Source organism: Gopherus flavomarginatus, chromosome 2 (assembly GCF_025201925.1).
Source record: "Gopherus flavomarginatus isolate rGopFla2 chromosome 2, rGopFla2.mat.asm, whole genome shotgun sequence".
In the NCBI taxonomy this organism is placed as follows: domain Eukaryota; kingdom Metazoa; phylum Chordata; order Testudines; family Testudinidae; genus Gopherus; species Gopherus flavomarginatus.
The window spans coordinates 230,959,738-230,977,827 of NC_066618.1; the positions used below are offsets into that span (position 1 = coordinate 230,959,738).

The 18,090-nt window shown below is 43.5% G+C and overlaps 1 protein-coding gene across 7 annotated transcripts in view; it reads right to left on the reverse strand.

Moving 5' to 3' along the window:
- The window catches only part of LOC127044285 (transmembrane protein 68-like), a 34,583-nt gene extending 17,186 nt beyond the window's left edge, over positions 1-17,397 (reverse strand). For 2 of the 7 annotated variants that reach the window (XM_050938914.1, XM_050938920.1), the window contains exons 1-2: positions 17,319-17,397; positions 3,806-4,136 (exon numbers count right to left, since the gene is read on the reverse strand). In XM_050938914.1, the coding sequence (XP_050794871.1) occupies positions 3,806-4,133 (328 nt within the window). In that variant the 5' untranslated portion in view covers positions 4,134-4,136; positions 17,319-17,397. Of the gene's footprint in view, positions 1-3,805; positions 4,137-4,515; positions 4,635-8,657; positions 8,796-12,081; positions 12,193-17,318 lie in introns of all 7 variants that reach the window. The other 5 variants (XM_050938916.1, XM_050938919.1, XM_050938917.1 and 2 more) reach the window with 5 other exon arrangements.
- Between the last annotated feature and the right edge of the window lie 693 nt (positions 17,398-18,090).

The following is an 18,090-nucleotide window of genomic DNA, read 5'->3' on the forward strand; positions in this document are numbered from 1 at the left end:
GAGCAGATAATTTTTTAGAATATCTTTATATTTATAGTAGGAGTAGTAAAGGGGCCATAGATTGAGACCATAGTTTTGACATTCTCCTAGCAAAATTGATAGATATCAAAAATACTTCTTTTAACAGAAAAAAACAGGTGATGTATGACTTCTGAATGGTTAGGGCTCCTAGGTCAAGTTAAGGTAATGGGTGGGAAAGTGAATTAGACTGACATTAAGTGCTGATTTTGAGAATCTCTTGACATGAGGCTTAGAAGAGACATGACATGTTCTGTCTAAGTAAATTGTACTAACAAATGCTGAGTTGTTCACTTTCAGGGAAATGGCAGTTAGCCTCAATGATAATACAAAGAGAAGGAATTGTAAGCAGCATTTAATTTTGATCCAATATGCTTATTTGATCATCAGTGCTGGGATTTTATACATCATGTACTCCTGAGGGCATTCTACACCAAAATATTAAAAATTCTGCGCAAAATATTTTAAAATTCTGCAAGTTTTATTTGTCAATAAATAAATGCAGAGACTCCAGCATGGCATTGGGGTGCTCAGGCCACTAGCTGCACAAAGGTGGGAGATCCTGCAGCCCCCCAACCCTCCACCCCTGGGACACAAACTCAGCGGTGAGACTGCACCTGACCCTGACACAGCACAAGGCCTGGGCCAGAAACACCCTGACATGCCAAACCTGCGAAAAAAATGCAGAAATTGGGTTTGTTTTTGGCTTAATTGGCTTGTGAGTTGTTTGTTGGCAAATTTTTGGCTTGTAGCTTGTTTGGCTTGCAGCTTGTTGCTTCTTTTTTCTAATTGGCTCCAGCAAGGAGAGGGAAGGGGGGGGAGAGAGTCAGGGGTGCACAATGGGCCCCCCACAGTCCCAGACTGTACAATGGGGGGGATCTAGTCACATAGATTGGTGGGGTTCTTAGGAATTGGCTTGTTTTGGCCCTGTACCGCCCACTAGGCAGGCACCAGGCTCACCAGCAGCTGTCCCTGGTCACGCTTGTGTGTTCAAGCGGTACGCACGGCCCTGGACAGGAGACACACACTGCTGCATGGAAACGCTCGGTACCATGGCTCTCCTTGTCTCCAGCAGTGCTGTTTTAGAAAAGGTGGTCTGGCCACTACTGCCGCTCATTAGACAGTACCGACACTCTGAGCCTGTGCCCCTCAGGTCTTTAGGCGCAGTGCCAGTACCTGCAGAACCAAATGCCTCATGGGTACTGCTCCGCTGGTACCAAAGTGACTGACTTTGCCAGGGATCGCTTCTTCCCAGTCAACTGTTTGGTCTGGGGACTTGTAGTCCTCTTTTTTGTGCTTTTGTGAGAGGAATCTGTAGCTTTCCTCTTTGGTGCTACCAGAGTTTGATGTCTCATGGATGTTGATGCGGATTGTTGCTCTGGGGGAGTCCCAGGACCAGCAGTCGGAGGCTGGTCTCAGAGAGCTCTCTATCATCAGACGTCCGAGTGTTAATTCACAGCTCTTTCTAGTGCCTTCTGTCAAAAATTGAAGTCGAGGACATTTCTGATATATGAGATTCTCCTAAGTTGCGAATGGCATCGCTGACCAGAATCGCCTCTCTGTAGGCGAGACAGCGTTTAAACCTGGGAGAGCCAAGCATGCTCCTTCTTGGGTTCTTTCCCAACAAGGGGAGAAGATAACAAAAATCAAAAAGTACAGAGAGAGAACTGTTTTTGAAGCTAGAACAAACAAAAACAAACGTTTGTTTTTTTTAGTATATATTTTAGAAGGAGAAGGGAGCAGTAAACATCTAAACAACAGAAACTCTAGTAGCTACTCTATAAACTAAAACAAGGTTGAGAACCAATCATCTATCAGACTCTGCTCATACTTCATCTCAGGCCAAAGGTGGTTTGGAAGGAACTGAGGGCAGTTCACCCACGCAGCACTAGATAGCCTCAAGGTCAGGCATGAGACAGAGAAAGCACATGTGTGGGCCAAATGGACACTGCTACCTAAAATCTCCGATATGAGGCACATGGACATGGATGCACTGAGGATGGAGCACCCACCGGGACGCTACTCAAAGAACTAATCATTGCAAAAAGCAAGGAACACCCCCCCCCCTCAGTTACAGGTTTGGGCATCTGCATCCTGAGCTAGGCATAGGGTGACCAGACAGCAAGTTGAAAAATCAGGACGGGGGTGGGGGGTAACATGAGCCTATATAAGAAAAAGACCCAAAAATTGGGACTGTCCCTATAAAATCAGGACATCTGGTCAGGGTAGCTCTAGGCATTTTGCTGCCCCAAGCACAGCAGGCAGGCTGCCTTCGGCGGCTTGCCTGTGGAAGGTCCCCGGTCCCGCGAATTCGGTGGCAGCCTGCGGGAGATCCGCCGAAGCTGAAGGACCAGCGGACCCTCTGCAGGCATGCCGCCGAAGGCAACCTGTCTGCCGCCCTCGTGGCGACCGGCAGTGCCCGCCGCGGCTTGACGCCCCAAGCACATGCTTGGTGTGCTGGTGCCTGGAGCCACCCCTGCATCTGGTCACCCTAGCTAGGCACCCCCTGGGCCAAGAGCTATTATTCAAATTCAGAGAGTGCCTGTTTATTACATACAATATTAGAGACACTTACTAGTCTGATGTCCGTTTTAGATTTAATAGCGCAGGGAAGGGAATGATATCTCCATTGGCACAAATGCTTTCTGTTTTCTCAAAGACAAATATAGCTATTTAAACTGCTGCAGGTTGGTATGGGTCAGTTACAGCAAAGGCTGTCTGAGGCTGCAGAAAGATTATCTGTAGTGATTGAAGTAACAGTTTTCTTTTGTCTGAGTGCTCACTGAAGTTTTTAGTTTCCCTCCTCACCTGGAAGGAAATCACTAATCCATTTGCACATTCTCTATAGAATATAAGGCCTCTCTGTCAGCCGGGACCTCATCTAACATAAGCTGTAAGAAAGCTGAGCATGACAGAAAGGGAAGAACGGTAGAGAAGCTGCTAGGCTCTTTGCTGAAACAGCAATCTTAGGGTACATCTTCACTACCCGCCATATCGGCGGGTAGCAATCGATTGCTCGGGGATCGATATATTGCGTCTCATCTAGATGCGATATATCGATCCCTGAATGCGCTTATATCGATTCCGTAACTCCACCAACCCAAACGGAGTTGCGGAATCGACAGGGGGAGCCGTGGACATCGATCCCGCGCCGTGAGGACGGTGAGTAATTCGATCTTAGATACTTCGACTTCAGCTACGTTATTCACGTAGCTGAAGTTGCGTATCTAAGATCAATTTTCCCCCGTAGTGTAGACCCGCCCTTAAGGACTGAAGAGGACACAGAATTACACTCAAATATGGATGGAAACCTGTTTGGCCTAATCAATGCAACCAGGGTACGGTACTGCCTTCCAGCAGGGTGGGGGCGAGGCAGAAGTCAATCCCTCCTCCAAACATGGTTTAAGGGTGGGGGAGTTGGAGACAGTCAAGCAGAGCAAACTGAGGTGCTGCTTAGGCTCTTAATTTTATCCTCTGTCTTGTCAATCATTAGAGACACAAGGTGGCCTGAAGAAGAGCTCTGTGTAAGTTCAAAAGCTTGTCACTCTCACCAACAGAAGCTGGTCCAATAAAAGATATTACCTCACCCACCTTCCATCTCTAATATCTTTGGACCAACGTGGCTACAACACAGCACATTATCAATCATGAGCACACGTTTATTTTCTGAGCAAATAAGGGTTACATGAAATTTTCAAACAAATACAAAAAAGAAGGCTGATAGGCCTGTCATTAAACTACAGTGACAATAATTTCAGCACTTACAAAACAATCAGATCTTGCTTACCGTGCCATATTCTTGCATGTCCATCCCATAAAGTTGCCACCATTTGCCTTGCACCATCCCAGATATCATTGGAATAAGCCTCTTTTAGTTCATTCTTCCTCTTATAAACATAAAGAAAAATAATGGAAATGTAGAGGAGGAGGAGGATAAGTCCAGGAAGTATAAAAACTATTATGAGTGGAGTAAACACCCATAAAAGGTAGGCCACATAATTCAGATAGTCCTCAAGGTACTCCACACCAGTCCATTCTTCCAATATGTAAACCAGGCAGCATAAATAGCTCATAGGTACCTGCCCTGAAGTACAGGATTCATTTTTATGTATCATCTCCTATTTAAAAGAAAACAAAACAAGTCAAACTGTCTCCAGGTCATGGAAGCTTCTTAATCTAGGGCAGGAATAAAAAGTGTTATCTTATAAGACAAAATAAAAACTTGTAAAAATTTCATTTAAATGATATTCATAATATCCTCTTTGAAATAGAATTTTTTTTAAATCCACAATTTATGTAGTACGTTAATTTTGTTTTAATTCCTTTTTTTGAAGAGAATTTTATTTCCCTGTTAACGTTTGTAAAGGGTCTTTTCAACAAGAAAACTAAACTATTTGACTATTCAGCAGAAACAATTAAACTGACTGTACACAAAGTGCAGTAAAATGAACAAAAAAAGAAATTTCTTAATTTCTTTCAAACTACTCAAATACTTACATTGAAGCTCACAAGTTATCCACCAACCACAGTTGTAGCAGTATGACACAGGATTGAAAAGTGTCTTTCAAACAGGCAGGTGCCAAGTCATTTAGGAATCAGTAAGTCCACCTGGAAACCTACAGATAGCCAATACCAAGTCACAAAGAAGAGTTTGCGAGAAACTTCACCCAACAACTGAGCTCTGCTTTTCGTACTAATTTCAGATTCCCAGTTGATTTATGGCATAGCCCCATGTAGAATGCACTGCATACTATAACCTTGATGTTACAAAACCAGGAATAATGGTAACAATTTGCATGCATCAGAAAGAACTGGTTGCAACCTCATAGCCAAATACAGATGGAAATAAAAAGCCATCCTTGACAGAGCATCTATAGTTACACAGAACTGGAGATCCAACAGTAACCCCAGTCTGTCAACTTAAGTAACAAATGGCAGTTACATATCCTAAATTAAAGGGGGAAATATTTGCATATCTTTCAGCTGCTTCACTCATCCTACACCATTGCTTTAATGTTAACTGGACAGAGCCTCAGCTGGCAATCCATCTATTCTACACCACATGAAAGGTTTCAAAAATCTGTTAAAGACAAGCAAGGTCATATGAAACTGAGGCAGAGAGGATGAGATGATACTGGCAGCATACTTAAGACATTGCAACTCATGTCTGCATACAAATCTTCCTACCAGCCTCATATAAACTATAAACAAAATGGGGGGGGAGGGGCATGATGGAACCCTGTGGAAACACGAGAGAATCCTGGGGCAGAAGAGCATTTGCCCAAAACTAGCCACTAGGATCTCTCCAAGAAATAGGAACAAATGCCTGGATCTACAAAGATACTTTGCTGTTGCAACACTCAGCATTGTAAAACCTAACTTTTTGTTGCCTAGGAAAAAAAAGTCATGGGAATAGCGAGATCCACAAAACCTCAGTTAAGTGCCTTCGCTCCCTATACAATGAATGGGGAAAGACAGGCACCTTAGAATGCAATATACAAAACCCAGCATGCTAGGCAGGGAGCTGCCTAAGGTAGCCATTGGGAAATGCCAGTGAGAGCAGTGTGTCCTAAGCCACCACCCCTCTCACAGAGATACGCACCTATATCTGATCTACAGGGAGGTGCCTATCTGTTTGTGATCCATGAACTGGAGGAAGATAGGTGCACTGGCCCTGGTCTAATAGATGTGCTCAGAGACTGCCTAACTCCACAGAAAACCCCCACCTAGGGAGATGTGGAACCACCTCAATTAGATCTTTTAGCCCAGTGATTAGGGTACTCACCTGGGATGTTGGAGCCACTGGTTCAATTCTCACCTCCCCACCCAAGGAGAAGGGATTTGACAAGGGATCTGATACATTTCAGGTGAGAGCTCTAACTGCTGAGCTCTAGAATGATTCTCATTCTCTCTGGCCTAATATTGAATTAAGGAGTGCAACTTCAATAGGAGAGTTTGAGGAAGACACACATCAGAATATCCCACAGTCCAGTGTTTAGAGCACTTACCTGACAGGCGGCAGCTCTCTGTTCAAATCTCCTCTCAATAGGCAGAAGAGGGGAATTGAACGGGTAATCTCCCACATCCCAGGTGTGTACTCTAAACACTAGGCTAGAGGTTGTAAGGGATGTCCTCCTCCTCTCCAATCGTCCAGCTGATGTGTGTGGAGTCAGGTGACCTCTGAGCATGCCTACTGGATCAGACCCAGCACATGACTTAGGTACAGGAACATCTATCTTCCCCTGGTTCACGGATTGGTTGGGGGCATACGCAAGAGACAAGTGCCTGGGCACCTACCGCGAGACAGCAGTGGACATGTTCAGAGGCAAGGAACTTTTACCACGAAAATTTAAGCAATGAGTGAGTTTACAGCATTATCTGGGGACTTTGCAGAGAGTGTAAACAAGAGTTTAATTCACTTCGCATTCACAACACTGGTTCTCTCACTATTAAGTGTGGCAAGGCACCTTCTTGGTCTCACCAGCCTCAGCTGCTTTTAGCCTTGGCAAGACAGGTTTGGGTAAAATAGTCCCTCTTGGTGGCACAGGGGAGGTCCATTCCTTCTCTCCACCAGTCTTTTTGCTTGTTTTTCTCCCTTATAGGAGGGAATGCAGCCTCCCCTCCTAGTGAGGCTCACTGTCTTGCTGTTCCTAACCTACTGTCAGTAGGACTCCTTCTCTCTCTCCTTCCTCCCTTCTCCCAACAGGGTAGGGTTTAAAAAGGTCTCAGGCAGCCCTTAGTTGGAATCAGCTGATCCTAATTGACCTCAGGTAACTCCCTCTCATCTGATCCTAACTGATTATCTGGTAACCCCTTCTCAGCTGAACCTGATTGACCTGTAGTTACCCCTCAGTTGATAGGGAGGAGGGCCTTTTAACCCTCTGAGACTGTTTTCTACTCCGCCCCCTTGCAGCTGTCCTGAGTTTATCACATAAGCAATTGTCATTTTCTTGCTGCTGAACAGAACCAAGACTCCATTCATACTCTTCAGTGCATCTGCTTCAAAATAATATAGTGAGTATTAGCAGGACACTATCAGATACTGCAAATACTAATTTAAGCTAAATACTTTCTGAGCCTGGAGTTAGATATTATAACATCATCAACTACTTATGGAGAAATCTTATTAAGAACAGTTTTTAAGTATAATCTTAACTTTAAATTTTCTAAGCAGTAAGAGCAATTCTTCTGGGCAAGTCTCTCTCACACATGCACCTGATTTTCCTCAATCTTTCCAAAAAAATCCTATCATACTAGAGACATTAAAACTTTCAGGCAGACTGATTAACTTATCAGTTTTAGGGGTGGAGTAGGAACAAAAAAAAAAAAAAAGCAGCCACCATGAAAAAAAAGATTTCATCCTTAGCTATGATATTGCTACCATGTCTCCACCAAAGAGACTTAAAAAAAAAATACAACAAACTTTCTGTTACCATATCCTCTCCATTCCCTCCTTCTATGGTATATCTGCCTTTTTCTGAAACTAACATTTTCCCCCTAGATCAGTGGTCACCAACCAGTAGATTGTGACCAACTGGTCGATCATGGAGCCTCTGACAGCTGATCTAAGCCTCGGTCACCCATTTCATTTTCTTTTTTTTTCAAGCTAAAGTTAGGCAAAAAATAAAGTGGCATGCATGATCACATCAGACCAGACTCTTTTAAACTAATCATGTTGTTAGCTAGGCATGATGAGCTGACCCCCTCAATGTGGCAGGTTATAAATTTGAAACAGCTTCATAACTACATTTAAAACGACACTTATTATTGGTTGCAAGTGCAGAATTGAAAAAAGATAAAAGCTCTCCATGCATGGTGCACACGTCTACTGCTCAGAAGTGTTTCCTACAGATTACAGTCATCACTAGTGCTCTCCTTTTTCTCCTCTTATAATAAAAAAATACATACCTAGCTAGCTAGCATTAACAATGAGTGATGAACCCAAGCCATCTAAAAAGAAATCGAAAACCTGTAACTTCCATTCGGAATGGGAAAGTGAATTTCTGTTCGCAACAGTGAAAGATAAGTGTGCATGTCTTCTATGCCACAAAAGTACATCAATAAGTAAAAAGGGGAATTTAGAAAGACACCACAAAACAATGCATAGCAAATTCAAGGACAGTGTCCCCTTGAATAGCACACTCCATACAAAGAAAGTTATTGAATTCAAGGCTGTTTTGAAAGCTCAACAGTCATTTTTTTTTACTAAATTAGCAGCAAAAGGGAAGGCCTCTACTGTGTTTGTCATCTGGTGAAAAAACACAAGAAATTGTTTAAGGATGGAGAAGTATTTAAAGAGGCAATGACTGTGCCAGCAGACTCCTTATTTAAAGACTTTAAAAACAAAGAGGAAATAATGATAGCAATTCACAGCATGACACTCGGTGCTTCCACAGTAGCAAGACGGGTGGAATCATTGTCCAAAGATATCTTTCAGCAACTACAGCAGGATTTGAATGACTGCAATTGCTGTCCACTGCAGTTTGACGAATCACTCAACATGACCGACACAGCCCAGGTAATTGTTTTTGTTTGAATGGTTTTTAAGCACATGACAACTAGAGGACTGCTGACTGCTTTGCCCCTTAAAGAGAGAACAAGAGGCAAAGATATCTGCAACGAATTTAAAAAGTACATACTTGAGAAAATCATTCCAGTCAAGAAACTTGTTTCGATCACAATGGATGATGCATCCGCCACTCTTGGTGAAAATGCAGGCTTTTTGCAGAAATGATCCAGATTTTCTTTCATTTGTAAATTACCACTGTATTATCCATCTACAAGCATTAGCGAGTAAAATTATGGACTTTCCACATCTAATGAAAATCGCTGTCAGAATTGTAAACTCGATTCAAGCAAGAGCTGACTAAATTAGCACAGGAATTCAACAGGCAACTTCAAGAATTAGACATGAAGGAGCTAATCATCATGTGTATCTCAAATCCGTTCCTTTCAGAAGATATTGGTGGCTTGGCTGCAATATTCCATCAGCTGTTTGATTTACAAAGTACTGGAATTGATATGGAGATAGTTACCATGACAGCCAGATCTAGGAACAACGATTTTGAGGGACTCATAAACCGAAAAAAGTACCTGTGACATTATTGATATGAACTGTGACCGTATAGATCATTGTTGGAACCAAGGTCCTATAGTTGCACCAAATCTTGTACAAAGGAGGTCAAGTAAGATGTCTATGGAACGGTTGTAATTTGCTGGTTATGATTATACTGTCTGTACGTATCATTTTTGTGTCTGAAGTTATGAACATTGGCTATGTAATTGTATGTCAATGTGTTTGATTCTAAGTAGCATCAGTGAAGCATTTGGTCAGCTTCTTGAGAAAGGACAGTAACTATGAGGGGGTGATCCAGGCCATAAACTACAACGTTGGTCTGAAAAGAATTGGGCCCAGACTAGTAAGGAGTCTAGTCTGTGAAAGCAGCTTACTGGAACATCTCTGAGGATGAGATTTCATCTGTAATCAGTTTCTTAATGTATTAGGCTTAGACTTGCATGTTTTGTTTTATTTTGCTTGGTAACTTACCTTGTTCTGTCTGTTATTAATTGAAACCACTGCAATCCTACCTTTTATACTTAGTAAAATCACTTGTGTTTATTAATTAACCCAGAGTAGTGATTAATACCTGGGGGAGCAAACAACTGTGCATCTCTATCAGTGTTATAGAGGGTGGACAATTTATGAGTTTACCCTGTATAAGCTTTATACAGAGTAAAATGGATTTATTCAGGGTTTAGGCTCCCAGAAAGACTGAATACTGGGTGCTGGGAAAATCCCTGTTAACTGAGAAGCCCCTGGGCTAAGTGGATCTTAATTTCTGTGAACTGCAGGCGGGGCATGGCACAACTCCTAGGTCTGTGCTGAAGCCAACTGGTGTGACTAGCTCAGCAAGACAGAGTGGAGGGAAGCCTTTTCTGGCGCGGGGGTGGGGGGCTGTTCTCAGTGGCATCCCAGCACATCTAGTGACAGGCTTGAGGGAGTTTCTGTGACCCAACCCATCACAACCCTCTTCTATAGTCCTGTGCTTTAAAAGTGAAAGCTTATTTTTGTTCCACCTATCTGTGTGAGGCAGCATTCTCACAAATGAAGATGATCAAGTCCAAGTATTGCACCTGCCTCACAGATGCTCCTCTGCAGGACTGCATCCAACAAGCTATTTCAAATTACAACCCGAATTTCAAGACACTGGCAGATAATGTGCAGTCACAAGTGTCACACTGAGACTCGGTAAGTAGGAAAAATGTATAATTATGCATATTAAGCTTTATATAACAAACTTATTTCTACATTTTCTTGAGTTACATCCTGGGTTACACTTACATTCAAAATGTGATTTTGTGCTTAAAAAGGTTGGAGACTACAGCCCTAAATTTTTAGTATATAAGGCGAAGACTAGGGTTCACCTCATTCAGCCAGCACATGCTAAAATACCACCTGCCTCATCTCCACAAGTGTTTTAAAAGATGTTAGCGAGCATCTTTATAATACACTTTTTATCCTGGTCTAGACAAACCCTAAGTGACAACAGTTTGGAAAATAAAGTAAATCTACCTGTCAATGGCAAGTACGAAAATGTTTCTGTCATGTAAAATGTAGACAGTGGAGGAAAGGTTGTTCTGATTCACCATTGCTGAAAGAATGTATGCTTTTACTAAAGTAGTTTACAGCACAGTTACAATGTACGTTATTTAGTAAGCTTGAAGAGACATCATTCCATCATATTTCGGCTGCTGCTCATACTTTTCCCAAGCGACAGACTGAAATTATAACATGCTAACTAGTTTCACTGTTGCTATTCAGAATCCTAAGGGCTGAAAAAAACATGTCACTTTCATTCAGCTTTTGCTTGGCACAGCTGTGAGCATCCGAGGCAGGTACTGGAACTATTTTCTACAGAAGACCATTTTTCAAAACAAATTAAAAAGAGACTAGAGAATAAGTGAAGTAGCAGAAATTCCCCATTTCTGTAGCTAGAAGCTAGTGGAGAGATTTCAAACCATGGGGCACGCCCTCCTGGGGGCATGGAGGAACATTCAGAAGGAGGGGAGTGGTGACAACGGGCAGCTCATGCCAGTGCTGCGGAACATGGGCCAGCCCCCACGGGGAGTGGGGAGGAAGCACCACCTTCACCCCCAACTCATTTCAGCAGGCCACCCAGCCTGTGATTCATTGTCAACACCCACTGCAGCCACATCGATTTCCACTTCTGGCAGCCTCCACATCCAGAAACCATTGCACATGCCTTCCCGCACCCTGAAAACCTGAAGGGGTAGATACTGGCCCTGCCCTGACAGCGCAGCCTGGCTGCAAGGTAGAAGCAGTCTTCAGCTGAGGAAACCTGGGCTGTGCCATTAAATATCTGTGTATTTGAAACTTACTTACAGTTGTAGGTAATTTAATTAAAAGTTATGTTAAGGCCTCTGTTAGGTTTATGAGTAGGCTATCAAGCATACTTTTGCATGTGTCTATTTTTGTCAGGACGGGGGGGGGGAGGGGGGGGGCATAACCAAAAATTGTAACTCAAAGGGAGGGGGGCGGGGAGGCTCAGCTCAAAAAGAATGAAAACTGCTGAACTAGAGGGAAGAGGTAGAACAACAGTGGCAAAGGACAGCTTTCTACCACATGTAAATGACCAGTAAACTGTGTTGTTTCTTCTGCAAAGCACCTTGCACTATGATCCAGGCCTGTCACTTTGAAGTGAGGCTACTGCAACCCACTCTTCATGGAGTTCCTGAGTACATGAACAATAGATGGGCTCTTATGCAACACACTGTGAGCACATCACTCCAGTGGTCCACATACCTACATTAACTCCACGTTTGCTTTTAGATTGAATTCAAAATTGTAATCCTAATTTAGCAAGGTCCCAAACAGGTAAAATCATGGTTATTTCAGAGAACATGTCACCATCCACAACCCACTAAGAAAGCAGCATTCTACAGAGATAGTGCAGCTAGACAAGCTGAGGTTTAGGCTCTCAAGCACCGAAGGTATAACATTCTCACTGGTGGAATTTTGCTTTTAGCAGTAGATCTCCTTACTGAATGGATCAGAGGCCCTGCTAGAGGAGGAGAGGAGAAGAGAGAGTTCCTTTTCCTTTCCAACAGCCAAAGCAGGGTTTCAGTATCCATCACATATCTGTCAGCCTGCACCTAGTTTAAGACATTAAGTTTATGAGCCCTAGCAGTGTCCACAGACAGTTCCCTACCACATGATCAAGCTGCCCACCAGATTTTTACCCCTGGACTTCACTGACACTCCCTCCCCAACTCATCTTTCATACCCATCTCTGTCTTGTAGTGCTCTGGAAGTCATTTCAAAGTGTATATGTGGCTACATCCATTCAAAGTCTATTTAAGAGTTGAGGTCTAACTGCCACTACAACACCTGCCTTTCAGTTACTCATAACTTTTTTAAACCCAATTCCTTATGGGTTGAGTGGAAAGACTTGTCTGTGTGTGTAACCCTTGCAGAATTTGGCTACCCCTGTCACACATAATTATATGTAATATTTCTACTGCAACCACCAGTTTCCTAAGTGCGACTTACAAAACTATGTATTACTGCAAATTCTGTTCATACTAGAACCCAAATGCCTCACTGTTAGGCACCAGAAGGGAAGGTAAGCTCCAGTCCCTTCATCACCAGTACATGGGGCTACTGGGTCTCTGGCATTGACTTCACCCTGCAGAAACCCAACTACAAACCCAGCAGGTTGTTTTCTGTTATCCAGGAGAATATTTTCAGGCCCTTCTGCAACTTCATTTTTGTGAGAAAGCCTGATTAAAGAAAGTCTTGTTTTTCACTCTAACAAGTCTAGGATCTGTCTTGACCATGAGTGTCAGAGTTCCAAAGCCCAGAGCATTCCACTGAGAATGCTCTACATTTCATCCTAAAAACATCATCCTGTGGTCGCCAGGCATAGCAAACTCAAAGGTTGCAGAGTGCCAGCTACCTCTGACCAGATTGCTACAATGAGTCCAAACAATGAGATGATACACCTTGATTATTTATGGGCAAGTTTCGACACAGCTAATATGTCCTTGAAGTGCTTTCCACTTCTAACTAGCATCATCTGCATATTTCCCACATTTAACTTCAGACAGATGTTTTTCATTCAGATTCCAATTTCCTTCATATAGTGGAATAGTTTGAAGAGCTCATTGTCTGCATTGGATGAGAAAGATACACATAGCTGTGTCTCATTGCTACAATAATGGTTTTGCACATTGTCTTCTTACAATCTTACTAAATTACTTTAATTGATGTTGAATAAGACTGGTGACAAGATTAAAATTAGGATAAAGATTTCCTCTTTGGAGAGGAGAAACAGCAGATGCTCCTCACAAATCTCCAGAATCGGTCTAAGAGAAGTTAGCTAAAATAGCTTAACGTGTTCATAGCAACACCTGCAAAGAGCAGCATTTTGCTGTTTATGATGTCAGCTGCATCTGTTATTTCAAGCAAAATTAGCATGGCCATGGGAAAAATCCATCAGTGCAACTAATGCCATCCCAGCACAAGGAAAAATCTATGGCCACCAGAGTTAAGGACAAAAAGGAGTTTTTTAAATATATTAGGAACAGAAAGAATCCTGACAATGGTATTGGTCCATTACTAGAAGGAAATGGTAGAATTAGCAATAATAATGTAGAAAAGATAGAAGTGTTTAATAAGTATTTTGATTCTGTATATGGAGAAAAACAGTACATACAGTCTCATCACATGCGGACGATAATGCACTTTCCCTGCACTAGTATTTCTGGAGGATGTTCAACAGAAGCTACCAAAGTTACACATTTTTAAATTGGGCGGTCCAGATAACTTGCCTCCAGGAGTTTTACAAGGTTTTCAATAATCCTCGAAGCACTGGGGAAGTTCCAGAAGACTGGAAGAAAGCTAATTTTGTGCCATTTTTTAAAAAGGGTAAACAGAATGACCTGGTTAATATTAGGCCTATCAGCCTGACATCTATCCCAAGCAAGATAATGGAGTGGCTGATATGAGACCCAATTAAAGAATTAAAGGAGGACGATGTAATAATGCAAATCAGTATGGGTTTATGGAACCCATGTTAAACTAACTTGATATCTTTTTTTGGTGAGATTACAAATTTGGTTGATTAGACGTAATAGTGTTGACATAATATATTTAAACTTTTGTACAGCATTTGACTTGATACTGCACAACATTTTGATTAGTACACTAGAATGACATAAAACTATCATGGCACATATTAAATGGATTAAAAACTGGCTAACTGATTGGTCTCAAAATGCAACCGTAAATGAGGAATCAACATCAAGCAAGTATGTTTCCAGTGGCATCCTGCAGGGATCTGTTCTCAGTCCTATGCTATTTTTTACATTTTTATCAATGACATGGAAGAAAACATTAAATCATCATTGACACTGATAAAGTTTGCAGATGACACAAAACTGGGGGAATGGTAAATAATGAAGAGGATCAGTCATTGATTCAGAGCAATCCAGACTGTCTGTTAAATTTGGCACAAGCAAACAATGTGCATTTTAATGACTGTATGTTAATGTAAACATCCAAGAACAAGGAGTGCAAAACATACTTACAGTTTGGGGGACTCCATACTGGGAAGTTGTGATTGAAAAAGATTTGAGAGTCATGGTGGATAATTAGTTGAACATGAGCTCCCAGTGTGACACTGTGGCCAAAAAGTGGGATCCAGAAACAGGAGAATCTCAAGTAGGAGTAAAGAGATTATTTTACCTCTGTATTTGACACTAATGTCTGGAATACTCAGTCCAGTTCTGGTGCCAAGAAGAATGTTGATAATTGGAGAAGATTCAGAGAAGAGCCGCAAGAATGATTAGAGTGTAAGAAAACATGAGTTATAGCAACAGACTCAAAAAGCTCAATCTATTTATCTTAACAAAGAAAAGGTTAAAGAGTGACTTGACTACAGTCTATATATAATCACATAGAGAATATTTAATAATGCGCTCATCAATCTAGCAAGAAAGGTATAACATGATCCACAGTTGGATGTTGAAGCTAGACAAATTCAGACAGTAAATAAGGCGTACATTTTTAGCAGTGAGGGTAATTAACCATTGGATTCTCCGTCACTGACAATTTTTTAAATCAAGATTAGATGTTTTTCTGAGAAATATATTCTAGGATAGTTTTGAGGAAGTTCTATGGCCTGTGTTATACAAGATGTCAGACTAGATGTTCAATGAATGCATATTTTAAAAGCATTCTTTTCCCTTTACATTCTGATAAAAAAATTTGTGAACATAACAGCAAAAAACACCCCAAATAAAAAATTGCTAAAACAATTGTGTTCAAACTTGGTTGTTTTGTAAGATTTAAGGAGCTATAAGGAATAAGATGGGTTTAAAGAAAATTGTTTCAGTGGCGCTAGAGCCATACTATTTAAAGTGAGAAATTCTTATATGCAGCCAAATGCAACATAGGGGTTTTCTTTTGATGGAAAAATATCAAAAAAGTTGTAAGTTCTTAGTATGTTGGGGAAAAGAATAAGTCTAATGTAATTACCTGTGAAGATTACTACTTTATAATCAAACAGAGATCCAGAGAAATTCCGATCTGTAGAATTTAAGGCAATGACATTTTTAATAATTTGACTCAATAAAAATATTCTACGAAGTGTCTTGTGCAGTTCTCTGAGCAAATACCTCTATGTATAGGACGCCTTACCTAGCTTTCCTGTAATGTTTAATGATCTGTTGTGTTTGTGAAAAGAAGTATTTTTGCAACAGAGAGTCCTGTGGCACCTTAAAGACTAACAGATGTATTGGCAAAAAGAACAGGACTACCTGTGGCACCTTAGAGACTAACAAATGTATTTCAGCATAAGCTTTCATGAGCTACAGCTCATTTTCTCAGATGCAGAGAGTGGAACACACAGACAGAAGATATTTATACATATAGAGAACATGAAAAGGTGAAAGTATCCATACCAATGGTAAGAGTCCAATCAATTGAGATGAGCTATCACCAGCAGGAGAAAAAAAACCTTTGAAGTGATAACTGAGATGACCCATGGAAGGTGCGAGAGAACTTAACATGGGGAAATAGATTCAATTAGTGTAATGACCCAAACATTCCCAGTCTCTGTTTAAACCTAAGTTAATTGTATCTAATTTGCATATTAATTCGAGCTCAGCAGTCTCTCTTTGGAGTCTGTTTTTGAAGTTTTTTTGTTGCAAAATTGCCACCTTCAAGTCTGTCATTGAGTTGTTAGTGAGGTTGAACTGTGCTCCCACTGGTTGTCTTGAATGTATTGGAGCATAAGCTTTCGTGGGTGAATGCCCACTTCGTCAGAAGTATTTTTGATTACTCAGAGTTGTGTTTCAATATTGAATGATGTCCAGATTTTAAGTCTAAATTGGCTATGCTGGGGTCATTTAATTGGCTAGTAGGTTTGCTTAAAGTAATATAATATATATGGAGATATACCTATCTCACAGAACTGGAAGAGACTCTGAAAGGTCATTGAGTCCAGCTCCCTGCCTTCAGTAGCAGGACCAAGTACTGATTTTTGCCCCAGATCCCTAAGTGGCCCCCTCAATGATTGAACTCACAACCCTGGATTTAGCAGGCCAAGGCTCAAACCAGTGAGCTATCCCCCCAGTGTCAAGGTAACTGACATTGATCATTCCCTGAATATACAGTGCTTTTATTTTTCCTACTGTAGTTGTGTTTGTTCGCATATTTTTTATCGTCATTTTTTCTTTTAAAAATCAAAAGCACGTTTTTCATGAGAGCACGACCCAAGTGTTGCTGGGCATATCACACCTGTTGATTTCGTACGGGTCACAGGCCCAGCCCCGCAGCACCAGGGACCATCACCCAGTCAGGGCTTCTTTACACATACAAAGAAGCAAGGGGGGTCGAGGGGATCCCACCTCACCGCTCCCTCGTGTGCAGAGGAGGAGGGTCGAGGTCAATAGTGCCTCAGTGAGGAGCAGCCGATGATGACCCTCCACACGTCTCTCCCCCCAACCCAGCGGGAAGACGTGCCCCGGGCCCTGCCACGCCATGGGACCCAGTTGACTGGGCTCCCTCCAAGCCGAGGCCGCCGCAGTCCCGGGGCTGGCTGCAGCCGGCAGAGGGTGAAGAGGACAGGACACGCCAGCCTAGGGGCCGCGCCCCCGTAGTCTGGCCAAGAGGGGGATGAGCCCCCACGTCGCGCTGCGGCAGCGGCTCCCCGTGGAGCGACCCAACGACGGCCCCGCCAGCCGCACACAGGGGACGCGGGCGCCTCCCTTCTCACCTCGCTCCGGCAGCGGCTCCGGCTCTAGTCCTGCGTCGGGTTTTCTCCTCCACCTGCCGCCCCCGCGGAGTCCGGGTCACGCCGGCTCTGCTCGGCTCCGCTCCCCCGCGGGGCCAGGTCAGGGACACGGGTGGTATCGGCGCCACCTCGTCTCCGAGGCAAAATCCTCCGGACTCCATTGGGTGCGACACGCGCCGCGCGCCGCTTCCGGCGGTAGGAAGCCGGCGGTGTGCGCGCGCTGGCCGGTGCAGGGCGGAGCCTATCGCGGGAGTTCCAGGGCGCCCCCGAGTGACGCGCGCGCTGGCCGGTGCAGGGCGGAGCCTATCGCGGGAGTTCCAGGGCGCCCCCGAGTGACGCGCGCGCTGGCCGGTGCAGGGCGGAGCCTATCGCGGGAGTTCCAGGGCGTCCCCGAGTGACGCGCGCGCCGGGCAGGACCCCTGCGTTCCGTGCCGCGCGGCCCCTCTGCTGGGCCTGGGAGCGCTGCAGCCGGCGGTGCGCAGAGCCTGGACGCGGGGCCTTGTCAGCGCGAGAGCCCGGCACCGGCACCGGCAGCCTCCGTACCAAGCTCCGCTCCGGAGACCGCGGCCAGCCGCCAGAGTCAGCGCTGCCCTTCCGCAGCACTCGGGGTGCCTCCTGCCCAGGTTTCCCGTGGTGGCCACGTTTTTCAGCCCGTTGTCCTGAGAAATCTGTCAGCGAGCTCTTTACGCGCTGCCAGCTTCTCCAGGCTTATGGAAGAAATCACAGAATCTCGCGCAAAAGAACCAAGGAGCAT